This window comes from Notolabrus celidotus, chromosome 1 (genome assembly GCF_009762535.1).
Source record: "Notolabrus celidotus isolate fNotCel1 chromosome 1, fNotCel1.pri, whole genome shotgun sequence".
Taxonomy (NCBI): domain Eukaryota; kingdom Metazoa; phylum Chordata; class Actinopteri; order Labriformes; family Labridae; genus Notolabrus; species Notolabrus celidotus.
The window spans coordinates 39,955,632-39,976,145 of record NC_048272.1 but is presented as its reverse complement, the minus strand read 5'-3'; the positions used below and the strand labels follow the sequence as shown (position 1 = coordinate 39,976,145).

At 42.7% G+C, this 20,514-nt stretch overlaps 4 protein-coding genes across 8 annotated transcripts; 2 read left to right on the top strand and 2 right to left on the bottom strand.

Annotated features, from left to right (window-relative positions):
* Positions 1–1,135: 1,135 nt before the first annotated feature.
* On the bottom strand, positions 1,136–4,741 carry LOC117821512. The gene is made up of 10 exons (XM_034695855.1): positions 4,625–4,741; positions 4,362–4,519; positions 4,219–4,270; positions 3,549–3,640; positions 3,234–3,450; positions 3,018–3,137; positions 2,774–2,928; positions 2,457–2,660; positions 2,059–2,318; positions 1,136–1,950 (listed from the first exon to the last, which is right to left on the bottom strand). Exons 2-10 carry the CDS (start codon positions 4,487–4,489, stop codon positions 1,304–1,306), a joined length of 1,875 nt encoding a protein of 624 aa, XP_034551746.1. The 5' UTR covers positions 4,490–4,519; positions 4,625–4,741; the 3' UTR covers positions 1,136–1,303.
* Positions 4,742–5,714: 973 nt separating this feature from the next.
* On the top strand, positions 5,715–7,555 carry LOC117822059. 2 transcript variants are annotated; one of them, XM_034696691.1, is made up of 4 exons: positions 5,715–5,977; positions 6,237–6,330; positions 6,502–6,589; positions 7,487–7,555. In XM_034696691.1, the coding sequence occupies exons 1-4, from the start codon at positions 5,926–5,928 to the stop codon at positions 7,490–7,492; spliced, it is 240 nt and encodes a 79-aa protein (XP_034552582.1). In that variant the 5' UTR covers positions 5,715–5,925; the 3' UTR covers positions 7,493–7,555. The 2 variants fall into 2 exon arrangements, with proteins under 2 accessions (XP_034552582.1, XP_034552575.1); XM_034696684.1 differs by having other exon boundaries at positions 6,757–7,548.
* Positions 7,556–9,496: 1,941 nt separating this feature from the next.
* Positions 9,497–16,229, top strand: LOC117821613. Of its 4 annotated transcripts, none has more exons than XR_004633009.1 (11): positions 9,497–9,832; positions 10,566–10,698; positions 10,845–11,091; positions 11,232–11,508; positions 11,641–11,818; positions 11,928–12,004; positions 12,114–12,294; positions 14,542–14,787; positions 14,953–15,124; positions 15,224–15,372; positions 15,718–16,229. XR_004633009.1 is itself a non-coding variant. In XM_034696031.1 (8 exons), the coding sequence occupies exons 1-8, from the start codon at positions 9,779–9,781 to the stop codon at positions 12,893–12,895; spliced, it is 1,185 nt and encodes a 394-aa protein (XP_034551922.1). In that variant the 5' UTR covers positions 9,497–9,778; the 3' UTR covers positions 12,896–13,063. The 4 variants fall into 4 exon arrangements, 2 of the variants coding, with proteins under 2 accessions (XP_034551922.1, XP_034551914.1); XR_004633007.1 differs by having other exon boundaries at positions 15,224–15,376; XM_034696031.1 differs by lacking the exons at positions 14,542–14,787; positions 14,953–15,124; positions 15,224–15,372; positions 15,718–16,229 and adding an exon at positions 12,855–13,063 and having other exon boundaries at positions 10,845–11,088.
* Positions 15,478–18,933, bottom strand: LOC117822153 (P2X purinoceptor 7-like). Its single transcript, XM_034696827.1, has 4 exons — positions 18,814–18,933; positions 16,634–16,703; positions 16,389–16,543; positions 15,478–16,039 (listed from the first exon to the last, which is right to left on the bottom strand). The coding sequence occupies exons 1-4, from the start codon at positions 18,930–18,932 to the stop codon at positions 15,877–15,879; spliced, it is 507 nt and encodes a 168-aa protein (XP_034552718.1). The 5' UTR covers position 18,933; the 3' UTR covers positions 15,478–15,876.
* Between the last annotated feature and the right edge of the window lie 1,581 nt (positions 18,934–20,514).

Sequence of the window (20,514 nt, the reverse complement as noted above, 5' to 3'; positions counted from 1 at the left end):
CCTGAGGGAGCTCACAGGGCGGGTAGAATACCTCAGGCATGTACCCTGGAGGAATTTTTTTTTTTCTTTTTTCCTCTTTCACCAAATTCAAAGTCTTTTCTTCCAGGCTCCAGGGGCACACCGGGGGATTTCCTTTTTTCCTCTTTCACCAAATTCAGACTCTTTTCCAGGGGCCCACTGCCACGCAAATACACACTGTGAGACCAAAAGAGAAGTGTTTCCAGCACTTAGTCCCCTAAAATGAAGCGAAGGCCTCAAGTCCCCTTTTCTTGAATAAATCATACATGCTTTAAGATAACTGAGCTTATAGAATGTTCATCATGACTGTGCTACCTTCCCAAGTGTCAAAGGTCACTCAAAAGGTGGTTAGAAGACGCGTTTTTCAGACCTTTTAAAGGAATTTTCAGAAACGCTTTGAGCTAGGAGGCTGAACTGGGAGTATGTTCATCGTGACCGCATGTACAAGGTGTGTGGTGATTTTGGGGTCACTCGTGACAACGGGCCTCGTGGCATCCGAAAAGATGTGTTTTCCACACTTCAGTGAAAAAGGCGAGGAGGCCGGAAGTCCCTTTTTCTTGAATAAATCAGAAATTACCTTCATGAAGCATCACTAGTAAGACTGTGACCTGCAGTTGAAGGGTGTGTCTCTGGTGACGCCCCAAACTTTGATGTCTCGCCATGAAAAAGGAAACATTAATAGCTCCTTCATAGTGTCCAATCCACTTCAAATTGCATACACATGATCAAAGTCCAATTCTCAACACACCTATGGGCTCATTTATCTACTAAAGCCATAGTGCCACCCACAGGAAATACATGGTATTGACATTTGAATAAAATCTCTGATCTCCGAACTTTGATGGTTCTGGGGTGGCAAGCCTATAATGGTTGGAGAGAAGATAATCTAAGCCTGAAAAGGAGGTTGGACTCCCTTAATCAGATCATGCTAGCCTGAAGTACCATGTTAAATATAGAGACCTGATCTGACTTCTGACCCAGCTCTGAAAGCTCTCTGACCAGATAGGGACACAGAGTGTGAGAGTAGGTTTCAGACAGCCCCATGTTACAGCTGCCATTCAAAACTTGACTTCAATTATATCTGTGTTTCATACAAGACCACACACATAGAGACAGCTGAAGTTAAAGCACACTAACTTTATTGTTTGCTGCACAGAGTTTTTACAATAACTATATAGAAGTCTGTAAGTTTTCACATAATGCACACATATGTACAGAGTTCTGGGACACAAACAAGAGGTGTTGGAAAGGAGATCATGTATCAAAGGTGGGCTTCTGGCAAAATCTAGGAGAGCCAAGGCCTGACGAATTTAGGAGAGTTTAGGCCTTCACTACGAAAAGACTTCCTGTCCGCTCCATAGTCAAACAGGAGCTCTTCATTGACCTCAATGTCCCTGGTTGCAAGGAAAAGAATAACATCTTTTTCCTCCCCATCTGTTACCACAGTGTACAACCTTGGCCTTAGGTTGGCTGCTGCTTTTGAATGGTTGATGAACCTTCCAACAGTCTCTCGTTCAGGGTGGCACTCACAAAGAGCTGAATGCGCATCGATGCACATGGGCTGCCCTTTTGTGTTCCGGTAAAAGAACATGTATCCAGTCCCCTCCTCACTGGTGTTCATGTCAATGTCCTCGCCCTCTTTGGCTGTGATGACCCGCCCATGGTAATCACAGACCACCTCACCAGTCTGAAAAATTCGAGTCACAATGACTCCCTTGCCCTTCCCTTCAATGTCACTGACCAGAAGTCCTCTCCACTTCTGTGAACTGGTCAGTTTCTGGATCTGTTTAGAGTCCATGACCATGTCTTCATATCCTGAGGGCTTCCACTCCCTGATGATGTTGGCAGCAATGGGGAGGTTGCTCTTCCAACCCTGCTTTGCTATCCAGGCCCTGACTCTATTCTCAGTTGGACGACGTCGGCAGAAGTACACTGAGGAGAAGATAAGTTGGTGTTAGTCAAGAAGAATATGATTGACAACTGCGAATCATGTACATAGAGAAAAAACATGTAAAAGAATATTGAAAAAGAAATTCTCACCAAGAACATGCTGCATGCGCAGTCTCATCTGTGCCTTCAGCCAACGCTCGTACATCTGCCACTGAAAGGTTACCGATACCTCCTTGCGCGCAGTCCTGTTAGGCACGCCCCCTTCCAGACTCACCGGGTGAGTGGCCAACAGTTTGTCATAGGCTGATTGGAAGTCCATCTTCACGTTTGTCCCACGGACAGACGTGCTGGCAGCATCTCGGGCAGATGCATGGACACCCCTACTGGAACCCTCTTCTGGAGACTCAGCACTACATAAAAATAAAAGATTATCATGGGAAGAAGAGTATAAGTGTTCAGTGTGCCTACATATAAACTATTGTGGGTGTGATTACATTTACAAACTGTTGATTGTATTAGTGGTGTTGACAAATATAAAACATGCTTACCCTGAATCACCAGCAAGGGTAGCCAGCAGCTGACTGGCCCTCACAATAGCACCCGTCTGCTTCATGCGGTAACGTTTTTCCTCTGTTGCAGTGGAATGCGTGAGGTAGTCGGCCATCAGAGACTTTTCTGTCTCCGTCAAAGTCTTGGTGGCCGCCTCAAAGATTCTGCGTGCCAACTGGCTGGTCACTGGCTGAAGGTTGTATCTGAAATGCAAGTGGAAACAGTATATTAATATGACATTTATTAACACATCTCTGAGACAGCTATAAATACAAGTACAGGTTGGAGGGGAAATTAATCATGATGGTTAGCTTACTTTATGTGCAGCCGGTTCAGGTCATTGGAGGCACTGTAGATTGGCCTCCCCTTGGTGGAGATGAAGAAACACTCTTCTTCTTCGGTCTCGTACCTCTTGCGCTTCTTGGAGTTCAGGAGTCTTGGCTGCACCCGTGTGTAGTACATGTCAAACCACTGTTGGCAGAGGAACAATAGGAATAAAGATTAACTTCTGCTTTTGGACAGGCTCTGACAGATTCTCATAGGAAATGTGATGAACTTACAAACTCCTCCTCCTGTGACAGGGCAAACGTGGCCACTTGTCGTGCTTCGGTCTTGGGCTCATTCACTCCAACCATGGCGTTGCCCTTCTTGTCGGTCTTTCTCACAATCCACTCCTGGACCTGCACACAACAAGGATGTCACATTGATTAGTATGGGTAATGGTATAAGGTGACACTTGTTAACAACGAACACAAAAAGAGCACAATAATACTAACAGTCATGTGCTCAACCACGACTGGTCGTTGGAGGTGTTTCAGGATGACCACTGCCTGGAGATAGTACACCACAAGGCTGAAATCAGGTAATTCCAGGGTTGTACCCTTGTCCTCAGTCAACTTGGTGATGACTTCCAAGAAGTCCTTTTTGCCAGCTCTCAGCACAGCCAAGCAGTCGTGTGGTGTCAGCTGTTGGTTGTCAGTCAACATGTCATGCCTGTGAGAATAAAGATCAGATGTATTAACAAATCATAACAGGATTTGACACAGTGCTCACATATATGTAGTGAACTGGATGCAAACAATGAAACTTACCTCCTTTTGGTGATTTCTTTGCTCACTTGCATGGAGAGGCATTTCTGCAGAGACCAAATGAAGTCTATGAAGTGCTTGCAGTCCCCATAGAGCAGGGGTCTCAAACATGCGGCCCACGGGCCAAAACCGGCCCGCCAGAGGTTCCAATCCGGCCCACGGAATGACTTTGCAAAGTGAAAAAACTACAGAGAAGACATTAACTGCCATTTTTTAATAACACTAATTACTATTTCAAATTTGTCCTCCGGGGTTTGCATAAAATCATTGTGCTGCGGGGGGTCCATAATAGTCATCTTTACCTTCTTCATTATTATAATCTCTCTGTTCTTTTGCAGTAAACATTACACTCTGTGTCAGGTGAATGGGTAACCTGTGTGTTTGGTGTGTTCGCAGCAGGTTTCAGGGCTTTAAGAGTAAAATATTTGGCCTCACTATGAGACTTATCATGGCAATAAATACAACAGCTGTTTTTGTAGAAAGATAGTTCATTAAATGTGAACATTTTCAGAATTTACTTCTACTTTTTTGCACTAAAACAAAGGGAAACATTAAGAGTTGTTGTTACTTATAGGTCATTATGTTGTGATTTTACTGGTCCGGCCCACTTTAGATCAACTTGGGCTGTATGTGGCCCCTGAACTGAAATGAGTTTGACGCCCCTGCCATAGAGTGTCTCATCCTCGTGCCTCAGGTTGGTGTTGACGGTGTGGTACACCAGGAATCTGTCAAAGGGAGTACAAGTATTTACAATTATTTATCTTCCACAAAAGTGTTGACATTATATGAAGAAAAAAAACACCAAATGGTACCAACCTTTTCAAGCTCTTGATGTAATTCTGCTGGGTCTGCTTGGTGAGTTTGGCATCAGAGAGCTCACGGAGGTACTGCTGGATCTTTTCCCGGCCACGGACAAACTCCAGGGATGGTTGACGTGGGTCCATGTAGAAGAGGAAACGTGCAACGTTTTCGACCTTAAAGGAAAGAAAGTATGTAAGGTTACCTTCTGATCACGAGTATTTGGCTAAATCATGTTTTTTGCTGTGATATATAGTTTGGAATAAAACAGCATGTTATATTTAGGTTTAAAATTCTCGTTGCTCAGGTCTCTCTTCAGGTATGTTCCAAAGTCCTTCAGCAATGGATAGTCCAGAGAGTGCTTCTGATGGAGACCCTTCTCTGCCATGAGTTTCCTGGCCTGGTTCTTCCACTGCACATCTGGGTTAGTGCAATGTGGGAAACGTGTCATGTTATAATAGTGTATATTTGAGATCCATTTGACTCACAATCAAAAACAAACATCTTCATTAAAGGGGTCAAACTGGGACTCTCACCATTGAAAGGTCTCGCCACTGCTGACAGAGGCACTGTCGGACTGCTCGCTCTCTCCAGTCTCTGGTTGCGCTGACGGTGTGCTGGTCGTGATGTTGGCATTAGACAGGGTTGGAGGGACACCAATCACCACCATGTGCCGACGCTGCAGTTCCTCGATCAGCCTTTCAATGAAGAAACACATCATTTAGACAATAGTATGCAATACAATTAAAAACTTCTCAATACATATCAGAGAGTCATAGGTGTTAAAGGTGACATATCATGCAAAATCGACTTTTTAATGGTTCTGTACCTGAAATGTGTTTCCCTGGCATGTCTACAAACCCCCCGAAAATGAAAAAAATCCATTCTGCCTCAAGCGGCAAACTCCGGTCTCAAACGATGAAGCCAATGCGGAAGTGATATAAACTGCAATACATCGAAAATCCGCTTGAGGCTGGCTGCAGAAACACCGGAAACCACATAGATATGAATGGGAAAAAGACGATCTTTGCAGCATTAATAAACATGTTTACAGCCTGGTTCAAAAAACGGCTTGGCCCTACAACGCTAATCTCTCTAATGGCACACACTGTATGGGGGGTTAATTTTTTTCTAACATGACGGTTAAGAAGATATTAAGATTATGAGTTTTGCCCAAATAAGGACATGACTGACGTGACTCCCGGTCGGGAACACACAGCCATTGGCTAAGAGACTCACACTACGTCACACTCTGCCTAGTTGAGTTCCGCATTACCAATATGGCTGCTGCCGTCGATTTGCTTCAAAACAGCTCTCAGGAACAGATGGGTGACGTCACGGATACTACGTCCATATTTTTTACAGTCTATGGCTGTGTCCGAAATCACTCCCTATCCCCCATATAGTGCACTATATAGTGGATACGCCATTTTGTAGTGCTGTCCGAATACTGAGTGAGCATGGTTATACACTATATAGTCCACTCAATGTATCCCACAATGCATTTTGAAAAGTAGTGTATGAGCGATGTTCACTATACGAGCAATATATCCCATCATGCATTGCGGTTCAAACAGAAGAAATGGCTGACAGACAGGAACGCGAAGGCGGACGGCGGGAGCTGACTTACAAATGTAAGTACTTTTAAAATGTTGGACGAGTGTTTCACTTTGGATGTCTGCTTCTCAGGATTATTAGACACGTTATAACTTGTATATCACAGGTACTATAATTACGCCTCTACGGTAAAAACCCAGCTAGCCAACATTAGCCTTAAGCTATCTGTTAGCCACCATTGGTAGCATTGCTAACTAGCGTTATCAGTACATTGCACTGTTGTTTCACGATAATACCGGAGCAAAATGTATTTTCAATTTATATTATTGTGTTCAGGGACTGACGATGATGTGGCCCAGCTTATCAGGCTGAGGGGGGAGAAGGACCACCTCTTCAGCGGGAGGCGGTTTGCTGCTGCTGCAGGATGGGAGTGAGACATTTAAATATGATTATTAGGTTTCTTATTGGGATGTGTAATTATATTGGAGGTGTAATGTTCTTGACTTATACCTTTCTAGTAGGCTATAGTTATTAATGATTTTGATACACTTTGTAGGCTATTGTTTAATATATTTGTATGTTTGTTTTTTTCATTTTGAAGAATTGTGCTGAAAGAAATGAGGCTGGCGGACCGAGTCGGTCCTGCAAGAGCGGCAAAGAAGTGGGAGAATTTGAAGAAAACGTACAAGGTTTGTACTTGTTGTATTTAAATGAAGCCCTAGATAATTAAAGTTTACATAAAAAATGGGACTTCATATTCTCCTTTAGTATCTTCCTTTGTAGTATTCAGCATCTGAAATTAACTTTAACATGTATAATTGTGCATAGCTACTAGTTGATATGTATGTGTGTGCAGGAGCTCAAACAACCACCCACAGGGAGTGGCACTGAATCAGGGGAGGCAACTGCTGGGACATGGAAGTGGTTCTCCCTCATGGATGAGGCAATAGGTGGGAGGCCATCCATAAGGCCTCCATGCCTCATTGCCTCAGCCTGGGGAGACAACTCTCTCGTGTCCCAGCCAGAATCCCCTGATTCAGTGCCATCTGACTCTGAGAGAGAGCCAGAGAGAGGGACAGAGGAGGCAGGGCCAGCACCAAAGAGGCAGAGGAGTGCTGGGGACAAAGTTCTGTCATTTTTGGAGAGGGCTGAAGAAAGGGCAGAAGAGAGAGCAAGCAGAGATGAGGCCAGGGAGGAGAGATTATTGAGTTTGTTAGAAAAGATTGTTGAAAAAATGTAATAAAATGAATGGATGAAAAAGCTGCACTTTAAAATTAATGTTTTATAAATCAGTCTTTAACATGAACACAAACTTGAAAGAACTGATTTTGAAAGAACTGATACAGTATGTAGATTTTAAACAAAGCAGAAAGAACAAATATAAACAACTGATAACTACTAATAACTACATATTTACAACTATTAACACTTATGAATAATTAACTATTTACATGAATTGAAGTCTTAACAATTTTGCTTTATCTTAAATCTAACTACATATTTACAACTATTAACACTTATGAATAATTAACTATTTACATTAATTGACGTCTTAACAATTTTGCTTATTTTGGTCCTAAATATAGTCATGATCGTCGAGAGCTGGCAGATTTTCCACCGGGGCTGAAAGGGCAGCAGCCATGCGTACCCGCAGCTGCTCCCCACACTGCGAGTCAGGCTGAAGCTGGCCGTCCACATCATCCGGCCTCAGTGCCTCTTCCACTGGCTCCATTGTGTCTCCATCCCTCAGGCAGAAATTGTGGAGGATGGCACAACACGCTACCACCTCCACAGAGAACACAGGGCTCACCTCAAGGGCCTTGAAAAACACTGAACGCCATCTGGCCTTCATGATGCCAAAGGCCCGCTCGATAATTGAACGGGCCTTTGAATGGTGCCGGTTAAACCGGGCTTCCACTGCCCCTCTCACAGGCTCCCTGTAGGGGGTTATCAGGGTGATGGGCTGTGACAGACAGGGGTATCCCCCATCACCCAAAAGACAGTATCCTTCAGGTGGGTACAGGCTCTGAACAAAGAGGGGGCTGTTCTTTAAAACCCTCGAATCATGCACTGACCCTGGGTACCCAATAAAAACATCTAAAAATTGACACTGGTGGTCACACACAGCCTGCATCTGAACAGAATAAAACAACTTTCTATTAAAATAACATTGAGCATCATGACTTGGCGGTTTAATTCTAATGTGGCAGCCATCAATGCTGCCAACAACATGATTAAAAGCTGCAGATCCTGCCAGGTTTTCAAAGCCTGCTCCAATCCTCGCCAGGTCATCCTGGGGTGGCAAGCAGATGACCCTGTTCTTTAGGCCGATGACTGTCTTTGAAACTTTGTGAACAATGTCATGTATTGTTGAGCGGGGAATGCCAAAGGCTCGTGAAACCACCCGATAAGATGTGGCACTTGCCAACCAAAAGAGAAAGACGAGGATCTCCAGATCAAATCCCCAGCCGTGGTCTGATGGTGAGCGCAGGATCTCAATCAGGTGGAGTATGGTGGGTCTGGAGAGGCGGAAGTCAGGACGGAGGTCACTTTGGCCATCGAAGTACATGGCCAGAACTGGAACATGGCGGTTCACTTGGCAGTACTGAGATTGATGTCTGAACTGAAAATAAAGATATTTTCTCATAATATGATGCTTTGAAATTTTATGTGTTCAAAAGGTATGTAAAAATTACTCAGAAGATTTATGTGGTTACAATACTGTGACATGTCTAAGTTTCCCCAGCAGGTGGTGTAGTCTGACATTATGACATTACATACTGTAATTCCACATTATCTAATATATCTAATGTAAACGGACTAATATCATCTTTTAACTTACAGTTTGGCTACGTCTTGCTAGTATAGCAACGATGGCACGTCTCAGTCTTCTCTGTCTTTCTCTTCTTACTCTGATTCTTCTTCGAAGCATGATGAGTTGAAGAAGAGTCAGAAGAAAGGCAGAAATATTCACAGGAGGCATTTTTCGGCCGTGAAGTGAGGAAAGTTTGGGAAAAACGTTTGAAACGGAGTGACAGTAAAAGTCAGGCACGACAAACAAATAGGTTGTGGCGGGAAAGTATTGTTGGTATTTATTTATTAAAATAATGTGTAATACATTTATTTATTACATTTGATTATTGTGACAAAATATACTGTCGAGTATAATAAGTTTAATATTAGTTATCACTGAAATCCATGCCGTTTTACAGTGTTTGAGAAATTATATTTGCTAATATCAAACTTCTAACTGTAAATCCCCAGCCGTACATGAGCGACGTCATAGTTGTACGACAGTGATTACGTCACTGTCAGCGGCCGGTCAGTGAGCGAGTAGTGTCCGAAATGTTGTTTTAATTTTGCTGAGTGAGTGCACTCTATAGTCAACTACATCTAATTCACTATATAGTGAGTAGGGAGTAGGGAATGAGTGAGTGATTTCGGACACAGCCTATGTTCTGCCTCTATTCTGATTTCTACACCTTTCTGTAAATGTGTGCTGAAACGAGCCGTTTCAGATTTCCATGGACTTGTTACGTCACAACAATATCCGGTCCGTGACGCAAGTCAGAACTCGGAGCTTGTTCAGCCCTCAACTCCGCCTCCAAGTTTACTTTCTCTGCAGACTTCTACAGTCCATGCTGCAGACAAGTTTGTTTTACAAAGATGTCGAACAAACGTGCTAATCTAAGTTGCTCAGTTGTTGGCTGCTTAAAAAGACGTCTGAAGATGTGAAGACCCGGTGGATGGATTTTATTTTTGACGGAACAGTGCCCACAACAACAGCTAAAATGCTGTATGTGTGAGCTAACCACTTCACCTCAGACTGCTTTTCTAACAAGGGACAGTACAATGCAGGCTTTGCAGAAAAACTGCAGATGAAACATGGATCAATTCCGACTGTCCGTGACCCACATTCAAACTCCGGAGCTGTAAGTTTAATCATTTTATGCTGGTTTACTGTGTGTGTAGCATGGTAGCCTGTTAGCCTGTCGGACTAGTGTTAGCATTGCAGCTAATGTGGGTAGTATCATAGAGGACATGCTGGAGTCATTTATATAAGGTTTTATACAAGCGAAACTATGAAAACATAAGCCTAATTTGAGTGTAACCATATCCATGCGTTTACTTTCGAAGTCTGTGACTATTTTTTACGTGCTTTCCTTGTAGCTTTGCATGCTCCTGTAATGTAGACCGTGCTCAACTGTTGTTACAGACAACCGGTCTCAGATCGCCACTGTTGTATCTGTTACTGTTGTATGAGCTTATATGCATTCCTCTGCTTTGTGACGTCGTGTACGGGTGCCTACAAAGTATAAAGACAGAGAACGAGTCATCATTTATAATGGCTGTTTGAGCTAGTGTTTATATCAATACGCATGTTTGCGCCTACAGTGAATGTCTGTAAAGTACAATGATAAGCAATATGTGGAAGGGAGAGAAGCAGACTTTTTTATCATTACAAATATGTGAAATGTCCTGCATTGATCAGCTTTTGCGATATCGAATTTAAAAAAACAACAACATAGGTGCATTGTTCTTTTTAACTCTTTGTCTGTTTAGAAGTGAAGGCATTAGTTGTGATTGTTGTTTCACTATTTCTAGCTTTTTACAGAATTACACATTTGAAAACATGTAGGTGTAACCTGTGTTTCCTCTGTACAGGCCAGCACATCAGATGTAACTGTGGAGTTTCATGCAACAAGGGATGTTGCATGTCAGACTGACCAGCTGCAGACACATAGTGTAGGCACACAGCTGTCCCTGCAGACTCTTCAGCCTCATGTCAGAAGTAAAGGTTTGTAGCCTCCTATTATACACTTGTGATACAGTTAATAGTCATTTAGCCCTTGACATTTCTTAATTTGCTTCTACTGTAATATTGCTCTGTGTTAATCTGTCACATTTATAGAGCTTCTTTTCCAAAAATGTAATTTTTTGCAGGTGTTCATGCTGCTGTGTCCTGTAGGGAGTTTGGTGTTGGAGCATCCATTGCTACCTCTGCAGATCCTCTGTGTTTCTCATCAACACCAGTAAAGAGACCATCAAAGAGAGCTTGTTTGGACCTCGTGGAGGAGGGGGAGGAGGATCCGTTAGAGGGCAGTTCGTCTTTGGCAACCTCACTAGGGCTAGATGCTGCCTATGACCCTGCAGACTCAGTCGCAGCCTTGGCAGAGTCAACACTGAGGTCGTAAGTTACTCTAATATTTATCTCTATATGCATGTGTGAGAATAAAATAACAATTTGTGAGAGTGAGCCATGTGCACTGCTGAATAAAGCTCAAGCTATTTATGCTCATAACATTTTCATTTATTGATTTTTTTACACAGAGATGAAACATCTACTCCCACCCACAAAACAAAAAAATACATAGTGTACGAAACCTCCTTAATGGAGTTGTTCGAGGTGTGTCCTGTGTGCACGCGGGTGTATGATGTGCGGACTCAAAGGTCGGGGACATTCCTGTCTATGGAACAGCGGTGTCCCCATTGTGATTACCTCAGACGCTGGAATAGCCAACCTATTGTTGGAAGCACTCCAGCTGGAAACCTTCACCTTTCCGCAGCTGTATACCTCAGTGGAGCATCTTTCTTTAAAATAGAAAGGGTAAATTACACACAACTACTTTCCCTGTGAGTCTCTAAATATGGCATGTCATTTTGCTGTCTGTTTTTAATTCAAATAATATAACACAAGAAATTACTACAACAAATGTTGTGTCCACCTATTTTACAACAGGTGTTCAAGGCAATGCAGCCGCAGCTGTTCCGTTATAACACATTCCGTCGCCATGCCAGAACCTTCATCGAGCCAGCAGTCATCCACCATTGGAAAGCACTGCAAGATGTGACCCTGCAACGCCTCAGTGAGGAGACCAGAGTAGTACTTGGTGGTGACATGAGGGCTGACTCTCGAGGTATTTCAATTTGAATAAATGTAGGAGTACCAGAATAAATGCCACACCACTTCAAGTAATGACATAGTAAATGATGACTAAAGTCAAGATTTTAACACTGTTTTAACAGGGCACTCTGCTAAGTTTGGTAGCTATACCATGACGGACCTCAATACCAACAAAGTCTTGGATATCCAGTTGGTTCAGGTGACTAGGAAAATATATGATTAGAAAAATTATATTTATTTTTATTTTTAATTCACTGTTCATTCTGCATTTCCTAATACTACGTGTTTATTTCTGGTGGTGTCGGCAGAGCAATGAGGTTGGTGGGAGCTACCACATGGAAAAAGAGGGCCTGAAGAGGAGCCTTGCATTATTGAATGCACGTGGTGTGACTCTTCACTGCATTGTCACTGACCGCCATCCTCAAATCCAGAAGTTCCTCCAGGAGAGCAGCATCACCCAGTACTATGATGTATGGCACATGGAGAAAGGTAGATTTCCTTATTATCGAATACAAGAAGTTATAATCATGTGACTGTATCAGTGATAATATTTTTTTTTAAGTACATTGTAGTTATGGTCCACCCATTCAGGCAGTGTCAGCTACTACAAGTCTATTAGCGACAAAGCAGTATCCTGTATTATATAGTGATGTTAGAGATGTGCCGAAGCTTCAAAGCTTGTGTCGAGTATTTGAGGGGGCGTTTCCGCGAAGCGCGTATCGAGGCTTGCTCCATTGAGGGGAGGGGCCGAAAATTATGACATTCGAAGCCTCGCGAGCCGCCTGTACCACGTGACTGATTCAGGAACCGGTTTGCGGGTTTGGTGGGTGATTCGAAATATAAAAGGCAGCGCACAGTCACAACTTTCTCCCCAATTTGTTTCCACTTTCCCTTTTGACCGACAGACATCATATTAAGAAGTTCATTATCTATGTGTTGGCATCACAAACATCATTCACTTATTCAATTCAAAGCTTCACACAACAAAGGGATGGTGTCATTATAATCACTGCGCTTATTTTACATTTTTTGTCCACTTGATGGCGCAGTAGAGCAAATGGAGCACCATGAAGCTTCGGCCCATGAGTGAACCAATTGGATGGAAAGCCTCAATGCTTCAAGAAGCTTCATCTCGCCATCACTAGTATTATAGCACTTTGCACTGACGTCTGTGGTCATGAAGTCCTTCCAGAGACTGGTGTTGAGCCACCTGAAGGACATCACAGCCCCGCTGCTGGACCCCCTGCAGTTTGCCTACCGGTCAAACAGGTCGGTGGAGGATGCAGTCAACATGGGTCTGAACTACATCCTGCATCACCTGGATTCCCCCAGGACCTACGCTAGGATCCTGTTTGTGGACTTCAGCTCAGCGTTCAACACCATCATACCAGACATCCTGCACCAGAAACTCACCCAGCTCACAGTGCCGGCCTCCATCTGTCAGTGGATCACCAACTTCCTGACTGACAGGAGACAGCAGGTGAGACTAGGGAGCACCAAATCCAGCACCCAGACCATCAGCACTGGCGCCCCACAGGGATGTGTTCTCTCCCCACTGCTCTTCTCCCTCTACACCAATGACTGTACCTCAGGGTGAAATTCCTGAAGTTTGCAGAAGAAACCACCGTCATCGGTCTCATCCAGGACGGAGACAAGTCTGCTTACAGACAGGAGGTGGAACAGCTGGCTCTCTGGTGTAGTCAGAACCATCTGGAGCTGAACCCGCTCAAGACGGTAGAGATGACAGTGGACTTCAGGAGAAGTCCCCCCCCTCACCATCCTGAACAGAACTGTGTCTACTGTGGACTCTTTCAGGTTCCTGGGATCCACAATCTCCTGGGACCTGAGGTGGACCTCCCACATAGACACAATCAGAAAAAAGGCCCAGCAGAGGATGAACTTCCTGCGTCAGCTCAGGAAGTTCAACCTGCCCCAGGAGCTGCTGATCATGTTCTATACCTCCATCATCCAGTCTGTTCTGTGCACCTCCATCACTGTCTGGTTTGGATCTGCAACCAAACTAGACAAACACAGACTGCAGCGGACTATAAGGTCTGCAGAAAAAATCATCGGTGTCGACCTGCCCCCCATCCAGGACTTGTACCGGTCCCGGGCCAGGAAACGGGCAGGTAGCATCTTCGCTGACCCCTCACACCCTGGACACAAATTCTTCAAACTCCTCCCCTCCGGCAGGCGCTACAGATCACTGTGCCCCAAAACAACCCGCCATAAGAACAGTTTCTTCCCCCAGGCTGTCACTCTGATGAACACTAAACCATAACAGTGTCATACCTGTTGGACCAATACTCTCTGTAAATATACATGTAGATACACAATGCAACAATTCTCCAAGCAGAATTCCATATTTCTATTTTTTGTACTATTTAACTTCTATTTTATAATGTAAAACTACCTCTGCAACTCACCACTGCACTTTATCATATTATTTTAGCCTGTACATATTAGTCATGCCTATTTCTTGTTCTTTTGTATTTATAGCTGATGTTATTATTTTATTTTTATTTTATATTTTTATTTTATTTTTTATTGTAGTTCTTATTCTTATTCCTATTCTTATGCCTTGTACAAAGAGAGCACAGTTTACCAAAGTCAAATTCCTTGTGTGTTCAAGCATACTTGGCCAATAAAGCTGATTCTGATTCTGATTCATATATATATTGATACATCACTTGACTTGATGCATTTACTTATGAAAAATTTATTTTTGCACTGTAGGAATTTCTAAAAAGCTGACCAGATAACGAAGATGAAGGGCTGTGAAAAACTCCAGAAGTGGATCAGAGGAATAAAAAACCACATATACTGGACCGCAGCTTCATCAACCACTGGACCAGAGAGAGGCAAAGTGGACCTCAACCATGAACCATGTCCAAAACATCCACACACATGAAAATCCTCTGTACCCCCAGTGCCAGCACCCACTGCGCCAGACAACGGACATGGGTAAATGGATTTCAGAAGGTATGTTGCACTTACTAAAACCTTAATCACATTTCCTTTTATAATTAGTGATAGGACATAATCTCTGAAGTCAATTACACCCAGCGATTAAACGTACTGTTGTGTGTAATACAGGATTACTCATTACATATGACAGTGTGATAAAGTATACTTATTTTTCTTTAGAAAATCCTGCCTTATACCGGCTGGAGAAGGTGCTGACAAACAAGAGGACTTTGAAGGATGTCGAGAAACTGAGCCCTCATCACCAGACTTCATCTGTTGAGGCTTTCCACAGCGTCATCATTCGTTTCGCCCCTAAAGGTGTCGTCTTTCCCTATCTTGGAATGCTGTGCAGGTAAATTAAAAGGTAGTAAGTTTAAAGTTCAAATATTGTGGGTAGCCTAAGGTTTCGGTCATAAATAACATCTTTGATTTATCTTTACTGTACATCTAGACTCTACCTGGCTGCCATGTACTATAATGAGAATGCTGGCAGACCACAAGCCCAAACCACAGAAGGTGAACCTCTCTTCAAGGTTAACTTTCCAAAGGCCTTGAAGGGGGAATGCAGAGCAAAACCAGTAAAAGTTGAGCCAACATACCGTAGGTATTACATTACTTTATTTTTCAAAAAAAAGGCAAGTTCTTTAATATTGTGGAGTATTTTTAAATACAAAATATACAGTAGTAAAATATCAACTCTTATACAAATAATAAATAAGTATTAAATGGCAGGAGGTAAGTAAACGTAGTTGCTTTGTTAACCATAATAAAATACAAAATTGTTATATTCAACACAAAATTGCAATTTTAAAAAAATCAACCAGATAAAATAATAAATTAAAAAGTGTAAATTGGCAGGTATTTGGCAACAGACTTTCAGTCACAGTAAATAACAATACAATCTAAAAATGTAAACAAAATCTGTCTTTTTCTTTTAACAAACAGGGTATGTTGATGACATCTTGGACCTCGTGCTGGAAAAAGTATTTGTGGACCCGTCATCATACACTGAGGCTGTGCTTGCCATCCCCATCCCTGAAGACCTCTCGGCACAATACGAGCGGCCTGACAGGGAGGAAGTCATAGCCAGCCATGTGTCGCGGTTTAATCGAGGGGAGGTCTAAAACCCACATACTGATTCTGGGCATCAGGAAACTCTGTGCGGATCCGTAGCACCACACAGGATGGAATGACCATTCGGATTTTGCGCCCAAGGAAGCCCCAGCACCAGCTTACAAAGCTCCTGTAGGCCGGATACCTGTAGCGGCTGCAGAAATTGAACAGTATTACTGTGTGAAAAATTGTATGTGTGTCTGACCCTTTTTTTTTTTTTTAACCCACATCTGTGGATAGTTTTTACAGTGTATTTTTTATGAACAGCAGCATTTCTGATATTTGCAAAATTGCTATTATATTTGCACAGATTGTACATTATTTCATTTGAATAAATCCTGAGTTTGTACTGAATGGAATCATGTTCATTCATGTCAAATAAGCTCACTACTGCTTATTTGTGGGTTTATTTCCATTGTACAAGTTTCTAAACTAAAGTATAGAAAGACTTCAAAACATCTTTAAGAGGAAATAATGAGAATTTACAAAGACACAAAACTTACTGGTTTATTCCTCTAAGCTGCATAGGTCCATAGTCAGCTTTGTAAATGTTGCAGGCATTCTGCAGAGAGTAAAGGTTGAGGCAGACAGGCTCCAACCCAGGATGCTGTATCATGCATGATATTGGTTCCTCAACCTCTCGTACACGTTTAATAACCTACAGGGAATTACAAATGTTAAATGTCATGGTGTCTTGAAAATGTAAAATATAATAAAGACACATTATTTAGTAATTCGGCTCTGGCACCTGTGGTGTCTCCAAGCAGCATCTATTTTCAGGTTCTGTGGGCATGGCTGCACAGTTTCCACAGGAGCACCTACCGAAAAAAATAGAGAAAAATGTCAACATCTCACTAGAATATAAAGCTTATGGAATTCACAAACTGACAGAGTAAATAAGTGGAGGTTGGAAAGAGGTAAGTTTTGCAAAATGTTGCCTAGCATAGGTTATTTTAAACGTGTGACTCGTGTAGCATATAATTTGTAGAAGGATAACTGTATTTTAGTAAACACTGCAAACAGCCTCAGCCTTTAAAATTCGAGTATAGCTTGATAATATTAATGTTCATGTTTCGGCTGACTTACAGTAGGGATAAACTCAAATGTACAAAGATACAAAAAGTTATGGTCAGCATTTACCAACATACAGTCATGGCCAAAAGTTTTGAGAATGACACAACTATTAATTTTCACAAAGTCTGCTGTTTCAGTTTTTATAAAGACAATTTGCATATACTCCAGAATGTTATGAGGAGTGATCAGCTCAACTGCAATTAATTGCAAAGTCCCTCTTTGCCTTGAAGATGAACTTTATCACCAAAAACACATTTCCACTGCATTTCAGCCCTGCCACAAAAGGACCAGCTAACATCATTTCAATGACACACAGGTGTCACACACATTAACACAGGTGTGGGTGTTGATGAGGACAAGGCTGGCGATCAATCTGTCATGATTGAGTGACTGGACACTTTAAAAGGAAGATGGTGCATGACACCATTGTTCCTCATCTGTTAGCCATGGTTACCTGCAAGGAAACACGTGCAGCCATCATTGCATTGCACAAAAAGAGCCTAACAGGGAAGTTTATTGCAGCGAGTAAGATTGCACCTCAGTCAACCGTCTATCCAATTATCAAGAACTTCAAGGAGAGGGGTTCAATTGTTGCCAAACAGGCTTCAGGGCGCCCAAGAAAGTCCAGCAAGCGCCAGGACCGTCTCCTGAAGGTGTTACAGCTGTGGGATCGGGGCACCACCAGTGCAGAGCTTGCTCAGGAATGGCAGCAGGCAGGTGTGAGTGCATCTGCACGCACAGTGAGGCGAAGACTTTTGGAGGAAGGCCTGGTGTCAAGGAGGGCAGCAAAGAAGTCCTTCTCTCCAGTAAAAACATCAGGGACAGACTGATATTCTGCAGAAGGTACAGGGACTGGACTGCTGAGGACTGGGGTAAAGTCATTTTCTCTGATGAATCCCCTTTCCCATTGTTTGGGGCATCTGGAGGAAGGCTTGTTCGGAGAAGACGAGGTGAGCGCTACCATCAGTCCTGTCTCTTGCCAACAGTGAAGCATCCTGAGACCACTCATGTGTGGGGTTGCTTTTCGGTCAAGGGAGTGGGCTCTCTCACAATCTTGCCTAAAAACACAGCCATGAATAAAGAATGGTACCAGAACGTCCTCCCAGAGCAACTTCTCCCAACCATCCAAGGGCAGTTTGGTGATGAAGAATGCCTTTTCCAGCATGATGGAGCACCTTGCCATAAAGCAAAAGTCATAACAAAATGGCTCGGGGAACAAAACATTAAGATTTTGGGCCCTAGGCCAGGAAACTCCCCAGATCTTGTTCTCCCATTGAGAACTTGTGGTCAATCCTCAAGAGGCGGGTGGACAATCAAAAACCCACAAATTCTGACAAACTCCAAGCATTGATTATGCAAGAATGGACTGCCATCAGTCAGGATTTGGTCCAGAAGTTGATTGACAGCATAGCAGGGAGAATTGCAGAGGTCTTGAAAAAGAAGGGTCAACACTGCAAATATTGACTTATTGCATGAATTCTGTGTAATTCTCAATAAAAGCTTTTGATACTTATGAAATGCTTCTAATTGTATTTCATTATACCATAGAAACATCTGACAAAAACACCTAAAAACCCTGAAGCAGCAGACTTTGTGAAAATGTAATATTTGTGTCATTCTCAAAACTTTTGGCCATGACTGTATATGTATAGTGTTGACATTAAACACAGGCATGCGAGATAAGTATTTTCCACAATTTAAGGTATCAATTTACCAAAATAACTTCAAGTAATGATGGGAGAGCGAAGATAGCAGTAACCGTTAGCATTAGCTTCGCGTTGCACGTAAGTGACTGTGTCAGACACACATCGACAGACAGAAAAGAAGTCAGAATAAACAAAATCCGTGACTAACCATTCAGAAACGTGTTGCCGCAGTCGTACATTTTGAGCTTCTTCAGGCACCTCTCCTTCAGGATCGGATTCTGGATCAAATTCGTATGGCCGGACCAAAGTAGCTCTGTTAGCAGCCATATCGATGCGGCAACCATGTAAACATTGACCATGCTGGAGAGCCGAGGCCCCGTCCCCTTCCAGAGAGGGGGCGTGGCCAGAGAGCTCATTCACATTTAAAGGGTCAGACAGAAAACCGACTGTTTTGAGAAGGAGTGAAATAGAGGGGTTTTCAGGCAGACCAAAATCTGATTTCAAAGTGTTTTTTGAGCAATACACGTTAAAGACATGTTTTGGGGACCTCTTAGATCAATCTAAATTGCTGAAAAAGAGCACGATATGTCACCTTTAATAACATGGAACACAAAGCACACACCCGTCTGAACCACCTCAAAGCCCTCTGCGGAAAGCATGGCGCATCACCCTCCACAATAACAAAAGTCTACCTCGCATACATCCGTCCACTGTTTGAATACTCTGTCCCAGCCTGGATAACCCTCTCAGACCACCAACTCCACCGTTTACAGTTAATACAGAACAAAGCACTCAAACTGGCCCAAAGACTCCCACCCTTCATCAGCAACCACTACATTCACTCCATATCAGGCATCCAGACCACCAAACAACGACACCAAGCAATAGCCCTGAGATTTCTATCATCTGCAACCAACAACCCTGCCCTCCGGAAAACCATTAAGGAAGCACACGCCACAATCAACACCCCCCTGTCATTCATCATTCAACTCAAAAAAGACCTCCACCCACTCCATGACCCAGAAACATCTGCCCATCCACTGCTGCCTGAGCCCATACCACTACCACACATCATGCACACACATATACACAGTACACCTAAAACATGAAACACACATACATTAACAAACACACACACACTCTTTAACTCTTTTATTCCACTACCTTAGTTTATTTTATTTCCCTTATTCTTTGTTTTTCTTTCTCTTTTTCATTCCTTTACTTTACTCTATCTTTATTTATGTACCTCTTTATTTCTTTATTTCTCTACTTTTCTCTACTTTCTCTTCTTCCTTATTTTTTTATGCATTTATTTTGGTGCCTTGGTCCACAGTATCCTGTAACCTCTTGAGTCCTTTGCCTCCCTCCTCCTCCTGCCACCACAGATAACCATGGACAGAAAAGGGTTACAACACCCTAAGCTGTCCCACCAGGCTCAAGATTCACCTTAGCCTTAGCCTCCTCCACCCACAGCTGGGGAGAGAGGCTGCGTTATACCTGAAAATAAGTTAAAGGTTAAAAAAGAAAGTTTGGAAGGCATAGATATATTTTTTATTGTAATGTTGGAGTATTGATGTTCTGGAGTTCTGATGACATCTCAGACAGTTTGAAGTTCTAGCTTGTTTTAAAAAAAATGAAAGCAGGTACATTCATTTGTGCAAATTGCAGCTCCTTTTACTATAATGTTTGAAAGTAAACCATCCCTAACAGCATTCATTTTGGCATTTTCCAATTTATGTCACTTTATTAAAGGCAGTGTGCTCTTCACATTGTTATTAGCATTTCCAATACAATACAATACAATACAATAAGTTACTCACTACTTCACTTTTTTTTTTTTTAGGTACTTATTTACTCTTACTCAAGTACTTATTTCTCCAAGTACTCTTACTTCTACTTGAGTAACATC

What these genes read in the sequence shown, in the direction of transcription:
- LOC117821512 (XM_034695855.1), bottom strand. Translation starts at nt 4,489, where the DNA reads ATGGACCCACGTCAACCATCCCTGGAGTTTGTCCGTGGCCGGGAAAAG. An exon ending in AAAGAAATCACCAAAAGGAG is followed by an intron (nt 3,451 to 3,548) that starts GTAAGTTTCATT and finishes TTATTCTCACAG; the next exon opens with GCATGACATGTTGACTGACA. An exon ending in CTGAACCGGCTGCACATAAA is followed by an intron (nt 2,661 to 2,773) that starts GTAAGCTAACCA and finishes CTTGCATTTCAG; the next exon opens with ATACAACCTTCAGCCAGTGA.
- LOC117822059 (XM_034696684.1), top strand. Translation starts at nt 5,926, where the DNA reads ATGGCTGACAGACAGGAACGCGAAGGCGGACGGCGGGAGCTGACTTAC. An exon ending in GCTGCTGCTGCAGGATGGGA is followed by an intron (nt 6,331 to 6,501) that starts GTGAGACATTTA and finishes TTCATTTTGAAG; the next exon opens with AATTGTGCTGAAAGAAATGA. An exon ending in ATTTGAAGAAAACGTACAAG is followed by an intron (nt 6,590 to 6,756) that starts GTTTGTACTTGT and finishes ATGTGTGTGCAG; the next exon opens with GAGCTCAAACAACCACCCAC.
- LOC117821613 (XM_034696023.1), top strand. Translation starts at nt 9,779, where the DNA reads ATGAAACATGGATCAATTCCGACTGTCCGTGACCCACATTCAAACTCC. An exon ending in GCCTCATGTCAGAAGTAAAG is followed by an intron (nt 10,699 to 10,844) that starts GTTTGTAGCCTC and finishes AATTTTTTGCAG; the next exon opens with GTGTTCATGCTGCTGTGTCC. An exon ending in CATGAGGGCTGACTCTCGAG is followed by an intron (nt 11,819 to 11,927) that starts GTATTTCAATTT and finishes CTGTTTTAACAG; the next exon opens with GGCACTCTGCTAAGTTTGGT.
- LOC117822153 (XM_034696827.1), bottom strand. Translation starts at nt 18,932, where the DNA reads ATGGCTGCTAACAGAGCTACTTTGGTCCGGCCATACGAATTTGATCCA. An exon ending in CGGCAACACGTTTCTGAATG is followed by an intron (nt 16,704 to 18,813) that starts GTTAGTCACGGA and finishes TTTTTTCGGTAG; the next exon opens with GTGCTCCTGTGGAAACTGTG. An exon ending in GCTGCTTGGAGACACCACAG is followed by an intron (nt 16,544 to 16,633) that starts GTGCCAGAGCCG and finishes AATTCCCTGTAG; the next exon opens with GTTATTAAACGTGTACGAGA.